At 34.0% G+C, this 12,202-nt stretch overlaps 1 protein-coding gene across 1 annotated transcript in view; it reads right to left on the bottom strand.

The window, feature by feature from the left end:
* SENP7 (SUMO specific peptidase 7) overlaps positions 1 to 12,202 on the bottom strand; it is a 199,254-nt gene that overhangs the window by 28,372 nt on the left and 158,680 nt on the right. Inside the window, exons 12-13 of the mRNA XM_025374920.1 lie at positions 5,855 to 5,888; positions 2,394 to 2,573 (exon numbers count right to left, since the gene is read on the bottom strand). Of these exons, the coding sequence (XP_025230705.1) occupies positions 2,394 to 2,573; positions 5,855 to 5,888 (214 nt within the window). The remainder of the gene's footprint in view (positions 1 to 2,393; positions 2,574 to 5,854; positions 5,889 to 12,202) is intronic.

Genomic DNA, 12,202 nt, shown 5'->3' on the forward strand with positions numbered 1-12,202 from the left:
TTTTTATACCAGTATCACACTGTTTTGGTGATCATGGCCTTATAGTATAGTTTGAAATCAGGTAATCTGATGCCTCTAGATTTGTTATTTTTGCTTTGTCTTGCTTTGGCTATGCAAGCTCTTTTTTGGTTCTATATGAATTTGAGGATTTTTTTTTCTAGTTCTGTGAAGTATGATGGTGGTATTTTGATGGGAATTGCACTGAATTTGTAGATTGCTTTTGGCAGTATGGTCATTTTCACAATATTGATTCTACCCATCCATGAGCATGGGATGTGTTTCCATTTGTTTGTGTTGTCTATGATTTCTTTCAGCAGTGTTTTGTAGTTTGCCTTGTAGAAGTAAGCTATATTCCTCCTTGGCTAGCTATATTCCTAAGTATTTTATTTTTATTTTTTGCAGCTCTTGTAAAATGGGTTGAGTTCTTGATTTGATTCTCAACTTGGTGGCTGTTGGTGTATAGCAGAGCTACTGATTTGTGTACATTAATTCTGTATCCTGAAACAGTGACAGTTTGACTTCCCCTTTACAGATTTGAATGCTCCAACAAAGCAAACAAAAACAAAGTGCGGAAAGGACACCTTACTTGACAAATGGTGCCGGGTAATTGGCAAGCCACACGTAGGAGAATGAAACTAGAGCCTCATCTCTCACCTTATACAAAAATCAACTCAAAATGGATCAAAGACTTAAATCTAAGACATGGAACTATAAAAACTCTAGAAGATAACATTGGAAAAACCCTTCTAGACATTGGCTTAGGCAAAGATTTCATGACCAAGAACCCAAAAGCAAATGCATAAATAGGTGGGACTTAACTAAAGAGCTTTTGCATGGCAAAAAGAACAGTCAGCAGAGTAAACAGACAACCCACAGAATGGGAAAAAACGTTCACAATCTATACATCCAACAAAGGACTAATATTCAGAATCTACAAGGAACTCAAACAAATTAGCAAGAAAAAAACAAACCCATCAAAAAGTGGGCTAAGGACATGAATAGACAATTCTCAAAAGAAGACACACAAATGGCTAATAAACATGAAAAAATGCTCAACATCACTAATGATCAGAGAAATGCAAATCAAAACCACAATGCAATACCACCTTACTCCCACAAGAATGGTCATTATCAAAGAATGAAAAAAATAATAGAAGTTAGTGTGGATACGGTGAAAAGGGAACACTTTTACACTGCTGGTGGGAATGTAAACTAGTACACCCACTATGGAAGAGTGTGGAGATTCCTTAAACAACTAAAAGTAGAACTACTATTTGATCCAGCAATCCCACTACTGGGTTTCTACCCAGAGGAAAGGAAGTCAATATACAAAAAAGATACTTGCACACACGTTTATAGCAGCACAATTTACAAGTGCAAAAATGTGGAACCAGCCCAAATGCCCATTGATCAATGAGTGGACAAAGAAACTGTGGTACTTATATATGATGGGATACTACTCGGCCATAAAAAGGAATGAATTAATGGCATTCACTGCAACCTGGATAGGACTGGAGACTATTATTCTAAGTGAAATAACTCAGGAATGGAAAACCAATCAGCCCATGTTATCACTCATAAGTGGGAGCTAAGCTATGACGATGCAAAGGCATAAAAATGATACAATAGGCTTTGGGGACTCAGGGGGAAAGGGTGGGAAGGGGGTGAGGGATAAAAGACTACAAACTAGGTTCAGTGTATACTGTTCAGGTTATGGGTGTACTAATATCTCACAAATTACCACTAAAGAACTTATGTAATCAAATACCACCTGTTTCCCAAAAACTTATGGAAATAAAAAAATTTTTTTTAAATAAAAGATTTCAATCCTTTTTAAAAAAAGGAGGAGGAGGGAGGGAGGGAGGAAGGAGTAGGAAGAAAGAAGGAAGAAAGAAGAACAGAAATTGCCAGGCATGGTGCTGCACCCCTGTAGTCCCGGCTACTTGGGAGGCTAAGGTGGGAGGATCACATGAGCCCAGGAGTTTGAGGTCATGGGGAGCTATGAACATACCACTGCACTGTAGCCCAGGCAACAGAGTAAGACTGTCTCAGATGAAAAGTAAAGAAGGAAGGAAGGTAGTCAAAGATGACAAATGATTAAAAGATAAGGCATTCCTTTTTTAAGAACTTACAATTTTCAAGGTAAACAATATTTAAGATTTTTTAAGCTATTCTTTTTATTTTAGATGAGAATTTCAATTGGTTGAATACAACTATAAGGAGAAATTACGTGAATTAAATAATCTATCCTAAAATTAAGAAACAAAATTATTTTAACTAAATAAAATCAATTTCAATTCACTGAAATAACATTCTATTAAATTATTTTAGAAAAAACTATTTATAGGACAATTTCAAGTTATCCTGAAATTTAGAAATCATTTTATACTCACATTGCTGGCTTAATACAGAGTGTTCTAATTGGGTCTGAATCTCTTGAAGATAACCCGAAGAGACCCAGAAGAAAAGAATAGCATGACTCCTTTTACTGTGATTATCATCCTTACTTTTCCATAACCCAAACCGCTTTAAATGTGTGGTATCCACTAGCAATGAAATCTCATTCAGCGACACTGAAAGAAATAAAAGATAATAATTTTAAAAATTAATCCATTTAAGAATATACTACTTAAACATTATATGACACTTGTTAATATATTACATTTTTTAAAAAAGAATTATATAGAAGTTTTTTCAAAAATATATTTCCAGTGCACTTTGCTAACCTTAGCTAAAATGCCCCAAGCAGTGTTATTAAGGTAAAAAAAAATCACGTTACAATTAGGAAGGGCTAAATAATTATTAAATGACAATTAGAGATTTAGTCCCTCACACTACATGATTTCAGTTATAACCAGAGAGGGAAAATTTGAGATTAAATATTCATAGCATAAAAACTGTCTGGAGAGAATGCTCTCCAAGAATTCTGATAATCATTAGCAAAAAGGAAAAAAAAAAAAGTCCATCAATGCAGAAAACTAAGCACAGCATAACTCAGAAAATTATGTATTTCCATCCTTTCTATATTGGTCAATACTACATAAACCAAGATTACAAGTGCCATCACAGGCCAATTTCTGCCCATCTTTCTTCTCCTAAGGCATTTGCATTCCACTATACAGATGAGCCACTATCGAAAGAGTCTCAAGAAAATTAAGAGGTTCTGAATGGTCTAAGGAGACATTTCTTTTAAAATTCCTCCAGGTCTTATTTCTCGAAACTTCTAGATGATCATTCTAAATTTAGTCTTTCTCCCTGTTAGGGAGCTAAAGGAATCTCCTCTGAGGACTTTTACTCTTTAATTCAAAGAAACATTAAAAAAAAAAAATGATTTAAAGAAGTCCTGAAGGTCACCTAGTTCAACTGCAAGACAGCAAGCAACTGAACTGGAATATAAATATCAGTTAAGCATAAACCCAAGATGGGCACCTAGTTGAAACAAACCTCTTAGTATTCCTCCCAGCATTATTTCCTGGAACTCTGCTACTCAAAGAGTAGTCTAAGCTGAGCTTGTGACATTAGTATCAGCATCATCTGGAAGACTGTTAGAAATGCAGAGTATCAGGCCCCACCTTACATCTACTGAATCAGCAGATCTCAGTTTTACAGCCCACTCCAACCCCGTGATTCATATGAACATATTTTAATATGAAAATCTTTCCATGATGAGTATTTACCAGTCATCTTAATGTTCCCAAGCCAGTCATTCTATTCTTCATACTGTAACTCTTCCATTCTGAAAACCGTCAGTAAAAACTGGCAGCAAAGCTTAAATCAAAACCAGGATGAGAGCCCTCAGAATACTACTCAGCATTTCTTTCTCATGAAGCTCACAGCCCCACAGGTACATTTGATACTATTTCTGTGAAATCTACACAACTATTACTAATCTAATTGCTCTTGGTGTTTAGAATGAAAGCTAAATTTTCCATAGAAAGACAACTTTAAAAGATTATCTTTTAAAAAAAGGAATTTAACACCATCATGAGAAAAATGTATACCTCATTACCAAGTCTGCCCCAATATATGGTTTATTCTGTTACAGGTGTATAGCAGATACTGAAAGTGGGAGTTGCCTACCTACTTTTCCATTTCTTCTTCTTCCTTAGTAACGAACCCTAATTTTCAAGATACACAGTTTGGAAAACTCTATTTCCTAGCTTCCTTTACAAATGGGTGTGTGGTCATGACTAGCTGGCTAATAAAATGTAAGCAGAAAAGGTTATGTAGCATGGACATCCAAGAAGTCTCCTTAAAAGGGCTAGAGATTGGTAGCATGTGCTCCGTTTACGGTTTTCCCCTTTCTACTGCTTTCTGTCTAAAATACCAACACGATGATGGAGTATGGGCTACAATAATGGCCATGAGACAAACTTGAGGATGCAAGTCATGTGTCAGGAATGACAGAATAGAAAAATGCAACTCATGTGTCAGGGTCATGTGCCCCCCGATGATGAAGGAAACGTCACATCAGTTCAGATTACTTCTGGATTTCTTCTATGTGAAGCAAAAATAAAATATTTTCTTTATGCCATTGTTACTAACAGCCAAACATAATTACGACCTAATATAAATATGGATAAATCAATTTTTTCTACAGCTGCATAGAAAAAGAGGAAACATTTAGACCCTCAGGTTCCCACCTACAAAAACCTTTTATACATATGCTTTGTTTTAAAAAGATTTATGGGAACTTGGACAGGATTTGAGAAAGAAGACTAATATTTTCTTCTTCCATTATAAAATTATAAACCTATTACCACTGAAGAGAGTATTTTTCCACAATTTACAATAAAATTTGTCTTTTAAAAATTATATGCAATAGAAAAGTTATAAAACAAGAAAGCAATATTATAAATATTAACTATGAAAATCTAAAATATCATTTTTGATGTTTGTATCACAAGAATTTGAGAGGTAGCTCTCTCTGTTACCCAGGCCTTTAACTATAAATTGTAGTGCTATCTTTTCTGAAATTATTATCCCCTTTTAAAATCATATGACTTTTTTTGTATCTTCTACAGAACAAATATTACATTATTCCTTAATAATTTATTGGTATTTCCTAGTTAGGACTATCGATATACTTATTCTGTGCCTTTTATATTCTTAATAATTAAGATATAGTAAGCAATCAAATTATTAGAACAATTCTCATAACATAGTTTTGGATTCTGTACATAAAGTATCTGTGGAATCCAACTAAATCCAACTAATCCAACTAAAGCTACTCTGATAGCATCTCCAATCATGGAACAGAAGCCTCCTCTTCTCTAATTCCTATCTGTGCCGTTTGTGTGTTTTTCTTCCTTGTTCTTTTTATAATTCATTATATAAAAGGATTATCCTCTATTGTTTACTGGTTTTCTTAGTGTCATAATTTATTCTGAAAGGTTTTCAGTTGGGAAGAGAATGAGAAAATGGTGTGAGTCTCTATAAGTTACAGGTACATTTTCCAGTCTACTTTCCCTTATTCAGATATGCAATTGTATAAAATTCTCTTGCCCTGTATGCAAAAATATTTTACATGTTTGTGTGCAATATTAAACATTTTCCTTATGCTTCTTTTCTTATAGTTACTGTTACCCATTTTTATATATACCAAAATATTCTTGTTATCTATCAAAACTGTATTTGTTAATCCCAAGAAATCACCATGAATCCTTTAATATTGTTTGATTTACAGTCATTAAAACAATAGCATACTATTTTCAGAGCAAGTTTATTATAAAACATTTTTACTCCATTTGGAATTGCTAAAAAATATTAAGGTAAAAAAATATTAAACTTAGTTTTACTTAAATTTATACTAAGAACTATAGTAAAAAGACAAGGTCATAAGAGAATAACTTACCTTGAAATGGGATCTTAATATATTTTTTTGTGATCTGAAGAAAAAATTAAAAGGCAAACAATGAATGATCACTCAAAATGTGTTACTATTCAAATTAATTTTTTTTTTCAAATCACAAGTACATATTCAAAGTCTACACTATAAGTGTTCAAGCCTTTTTATCAATAAGCCAATAAAATATTTCATTACAAAGACTTAGTTTTATGGAAGTTTTAAGAACCCCATGTACTTTAATTCTCAATATGCTAATTTACAAAAACCAGTAAGACTAATAAATATATTTTTCAAAATATTTTCTGAAAATGTAAACACTAAGATAAAGCCCAGAAGAAACTACCAAGAGACCTCTAAGTAGCAGTGACTCTGGTAAATATAAATATTCCATAAAACAGAGTTTGATTTTTGGCTTTGCTGACTCAGCAGCTGATGATGATTCCTTTGGTGATGAACTCACACTAACCAAACTCACAAGAAACTGCTAAACAAACCAAAACGCCAACATATTATATTATTTATAACGAGAAATTAAAATTGTCCAAAGGCTTGTGTCCCACCTGATGTGAGCATTCTGTTTCTGTACCAAAACTATCAATTATAATTTTAAAAGCTGCTTTTACCACATAAAAGCAGAACTAGAAAAATCAGTTGTTTAACATGAAATGGCTACAAAAGTCATAGATCCAACTTCATTCACAACAGTGATCCACCTGTCAAAATGGTAACGTAAATTAAGTCCCTAAGCCAGAACACCCTCTTTCCTGGATGACTTTTAGGTGGGCACCACCACCATCCGCATTCCTAGCATTCATCTTTCTTTGTTTCATGTTATGAATTCCCTTCCAACTGAGGTTCTTGCTCTTTCTACTCCTTCTGTCCCAGGACACTTATTTTCTCTAGGTACCTTTTGTAGGTATCTGACTTCCTTAAGAGTTGCTTTTATAATAGCGTTGTGGAGCACCTAGCCAAATCTTCCATGTACTATCTAAAACAGACTTCTGCTTTTTTGTTTTTCCATTAATGTCAAATGAATTTGTACCTATTTATTTATTCTTTGGTTAAGTTTTGTTGTTGTTCAATACACTTTGTTGATCAAATCAGGTATGGTCTGTGAGCACAAAACAAAATCAAAATGTTCTTGGTAAGTGAGCTCCATATAAGTATCAAACAATGTTCAGTGAAACCACAGGTTTACTTTTACTCCATTTATTTTCCAATTTAAAAATTATTTCATCTTGTACTTTCACAAATATAAAACCCTGTATTTCATAAGGTAAGTCAGCCACTAAAACAAAATAGATCATAATTAGCTAAAAGCTGAGCTTGGAATTAAAATCCTGCCTCTGTTGTCTCTACCACTTACACAAGTAATAAGTATGTAAACTTAGGTAACTTACGAACTTCTTCCAGCTTTAGCAAGACCCTTAATCAAGGGGAGCTGTTATCATTAGACACTAGCATCTGATCAAGAATGTTATATAATTTAATCAAAATCTAATTATTGTTACTTTCACATAACTGCCACCATATTTAATGTATACTGTCCCTTTCCAAACTCTTTCTGGCATATTTCACAGGGTCTTTAACCCTATAAAATATATCTTGGCAAACGTAAATCATTAGTACTAAAAAATAAACAGAAGCAGTATTTGTCTTTCAGAATTTGCACAGCCATGACTTCCAAATTATAAAGTAGAAGTCGTGCATCTGTATGTCCCCATCCGCTACTTACTACACTATTCTCTCACTTTTCCCCATCAAGTGCTCGGGAGCTATCAAACTTTTCTACTTGGCAAGGATCTGATATTCATTTATATCTCTGAATAATGACCAACAGGTTACCTCTGCAGAGTTAAAACCCTACTCCAAGCAGACTTAACTCCTGGATTTAAAAATAAGAAAAATTTTGTGGCAGTAAGGTAAACCTAGTTCTCTGAAATCATACCAACTTTGTTTAAACTTAAGAGTAAAGCTAATAATAAAAGCTATTTTATAATTTCTTACAATAGCTAGTACAGTTATCTGAATATAGTATTACTTAATTTCTCATACTAACAAAGATTTTTAAGAAAGACAATGTTTACATTTATTGCAGCATTTGCTACACTAAAAAAAACAACTTAAGTGTCTAACTATAGGAACATGTCTCTAATTTATGTAATAATTTCCAGCCATAAGTATTTTTCTAATTCAGCTAAATTGTAACTACTGTGAGAGTGAGAACAGTGTCTCCGGTGTCTACAATAATTCTAAGGTGGTCACTGAATGTATGGAGAATAAATGAATTTAATTATCTATATCTTTATCCACCAAAAAAGAGAAAAAAAGTTCTTTAATTTCTGTTACAGTGCATCCTGAACTGTCTGAAAAAGAATATACATAAAAACCTGAAATTTTTACCTTTTTCCCTTTTTTAGGTTATTCATTACACTTAAAAAAATTTAATTGCTTATGTTCTCTCCATCATAACTGTCTTACTTTTTGTAGAATTCTTCTCAGCTTTTGTTTGCATGCATATATTTACTTTGATTTACTAAATCACTTTCCCATAATTAAACATTTAAGTTTTTAATCTAAGAAATGTTCCAGCAAACATAAATAAAATTTTTTAACTTTTATTTTAGGTTCAGGGGTACATGTACAGGTCTGTTATACATGTAAACCTGTATCACAGGGGTTTGTTGTACAGACTGTTTTGTAGCCCAGGTATTAAGCCTAGTACTCGATAGTTATTTTTTCTGCTCTTCTCCCTCCTCCCACCTTCAAGTAGGCTCCAGACTCTGTTACTCTCTTCTTTGTCTCCATGAGTTTTCATCATTTAGCTCCCACTTATAACTGAGAATATGCGGTATTTGGTTGTCTGTTCCTATGTTAGTTTACTAAGGATAATGGCCTCCAGCTCTATCCACATTCCTGGAAAAGACATGATCTTATTCTTGTTTTAGCTGCATATATGCACTACATTTTCTTTATCCAATCTGTCATTGATAGGCACTTAGGTTGATTCCATGTGTTTCCTATTATGAATAGTGCTGCAATTCACATGCATATGTCTTCATGGTAGAATGACTTATATTTGTCTGGGCATAATACCAGTAATGGGATTGCTGGGTTGAATGGCAATTCTGTTTTTAGCTCTTTGAGGAATCGCCACATTACAGTCCACAATGATTGAACTAATTTGCACTCCCACCAACAATGTGTAAGTCCTCCCTTTTTTCTGCAACCTCACCATCATCTGTTATTGACTTTTTAACAATAGCCATTCTGACTGGTATGAGATGGTATTTCACTGTGGTTTTGATTCGGATTTCTCTAATGATCAATGATACTGAGCTTTTTTTCATCTGTTTCTTGGCCACATGTATATCTTTGGAAAAGTGTCTGCTCACGTCCCTTATCCATTTTTTCATAGGGTTGTTTTTTTACTGTAAATTTAATTTCCTTATAGATGCTAGATATTAGACCTTTGTCAGATGCCTACTTTGCAAATATTTCCTCCCATTCTGTAGGTTGTCTGTTTACTCTGTTGATAGTTTCTCCTTTTTTTCATTTTTTTATTATACTTTAAGTTCTAGGGTACATGTGCACAATGTGCAGGTTACATATGTATACATGTGCCATGATAGTCTCTTTTGCTGTGTAGAAGTTCTTTAGTTTAACTAGATCCCATTTGTCAATTTTTGTTTTTGTTGTGATTTTGACATCCTCGTCATGAAATATTTGCCTGTGCCTATACTGAGAATGATATTGCCTAGGTTGTCTTCCAGGGTTTTTATAGTTTTGGGTTTTACATTTAAGTCTCTAATCCATCTTGAGCTGATTTTTGTGTATGGTATAAGGAATGGGTCCAGCTTCAGTCTTTTGCATATGGCTAGCCAGTTATCTTAGCACCATTTGTTGAATAGTGAGTGCTTTCCCCATTGCTTGTTTTTGTCTGCTTTGCCAAAGATCAGATGGTCATAGGTGTGCAGCTTTATTTCCAGGCTCTATATTCTGTTCCATTGACCTATGTGTCTGTTTTTGTACCAGTACCATACTGTTTTGGTTACTGTAGCCCTATAGCGTAGTTTGAAGTTGGGTAACATGATGTCTCCAGCTTTGTTCCTTTTGCTTAGGATTCCCTTGGCAATCAGGCCTCTTTTTTTGGTTCCATATGAATTTTAAAATAGTTTTTCATATTTCTATGAAGAATGTCATTGATAATTTGATAGGAATAGCACTGAATCTACAAACTGCTTTGGGCAGGATGGTCATTTCAATTATATTGATTTTTCCTATCCATGAACATAGAATGTTTCTCCATTTGCTTGTGTCATCTGATTTCTCTGAGCAGTGTTTTGCAGTTCTCATTGTAGAGCTCTCTCACCTCCCTGGTTAGCTGTATTCATAGGTATTTTATTCATTTTGTGGCAACTGTGAATGGGATTGTGTTCCTGATTTGGCTTTTGGCTTTGTTGCTGTTGGTGTATAGGAGTGCTAGTGATTTTTTTTTAATGTACTGAATTTTATTACATAAAAGTACAATTAGTAAAATAATATATTAATTTATTTGAATATACTTTTAACTATAATTAATCATTTATTCCTCTCACTATAATGTTGACAAGTATTACTCTGAACACCTACCTTATACAATACTTAACATAAGTTAACTACAAAGAGCCTCTCCACTTACATTTTCATCATGCATCTTACATTTTAATGTCCTTATTCTTTCATAGAACAGGTCATAAATAATGCCCAACTAACAAAAAAGAATCTCTAATATCTCTAATGCAGCAACAAGTGATCACATGCTTTCACATGTGAATACAATAGGAATAAAATAACAGCATAAAGTAATTTGAAAGCTGTATTACATCATTACTCACTTTTCAAAAAAATTTTTTCAAGGAAACAAGTATACTTTCAATGTCATTACAATGCTTCAAAAAATCTACTCCCTTTAAAGTTATATACAAATAATTTATCTAACAACTTTAGTTGTAGGTTAGTTTTTATACTCAACACTCTGATTTAGTGTAATGTGTGAAGTGTCAGTACCTTAGTTATTCTACTTTAAATTCTTTGATATTTACATAGAATCAATTTTGAATTAAATATTTTTTCATATTTATTGCATCTGCAAAAATATTTTTTAGTATAAACTCTCTGGTGTTTTCTAAGCTGTAATTTTGAAAAAAAAAAAAAGTGTTTCCAAATTCATTACACTTGCAGGACTCTTCTCCAATATAAATTCCCTGATGTTGAACAAAGCTTGAGCAACTGCTTTAGGGTTTTCCTCTAGTACAAAATGTGTGCAATAAGATCTGTGATACAAGTAAAGGTACTACAACCCCCTTTATATTTGTAATGGTTGTCTTCAGAATAAACACTCTTCTTCACTTTAAAGGCTTATATTTTCTGAAAGAATTTTTGACAGTAATTGCACTTTTAATGCTTTTATTAACTATGAATCTTCTTTTTCTTTCTTTTTTTGAGACAGAGTTTTGCTCTGTCGCCCAGGCTGGAGTGCAACGGTGCGATCTCGACTCACTGCAACCTCCGCCTCCTGGGTTCAAGTGATTCTCCTGCCTCAGCCTCCCGAGTAGCTGGGACAACAGGCATGCCCCACCACGCCCAGTCAATGCTTGCATTCTCAGTAGAGACAAGGTTTCACCATGTTGGCCAGGCAGGTCTCGAACTCCTGACCTCAGGTGATCCACCCACCTTGGCCTCCCAAAGTGCTGGGATTACAGGCATGAGCCACCTCGAGAAGTGGCATAGCCTGGACACTGCACAGTGGAATTTATATAGGGATGTGATGTTAGAGAACTACAGAAACCTGTTCTTCCTTGGTATTGTTGTCTCTAAGCCAGACCTGATCACCTGTCTGGAGCAAAGGAAAAAACCTTTGACTACGAAGAGACATAAGACGATTGCCAAACCCCCAGTTACATGTTCTCATTTTGTCCAAGACCTTTGGCCAGAGAAGAGCATAAAAGATTCTTTCCAAAAAGTGATATTGAGAAGATATGAAAAATGTGGACATGACAATTTGCAGTTAAAAAAAAGGCTGTAAAAGTGTGGATGAGTTTACATAAGGTGCACAAAAGCGGTTATAATGGACTTAACCAATGTTTGACAACTACCTAGAGAAAAATATTTCAATGTGATAAGTATGTGAAAGTCTTTCATAAATTTTCAAATTCAAACAGATATAAGACAAGACACACTGGCGGGGGGGGGGGGGGGAACTTTTAAATGTAAAGAATGTGGCAAAGCTTTTAACCAGTCCTCAACCCTTACTACACATAAGAAAATTCATACTGGAGAGAAACGTTACAGATGTGAAGAATCTGGCAAAGC

Source organism: Theropithecus gelada, chromosome 2 (assembly GCF_003255815.1).
Source record: "Theropithecus gelada isolate Dixy chromosome 2, Tgel_1.0, whole genome shotgun sequence".
Taxonomy (NCBI): domain Eukaryota; kingdom Metazoa; phylum Chordata; class Mammalia; order Primates; family Cercopithecidae; genus Theropithecus; species Theropithecus gelada.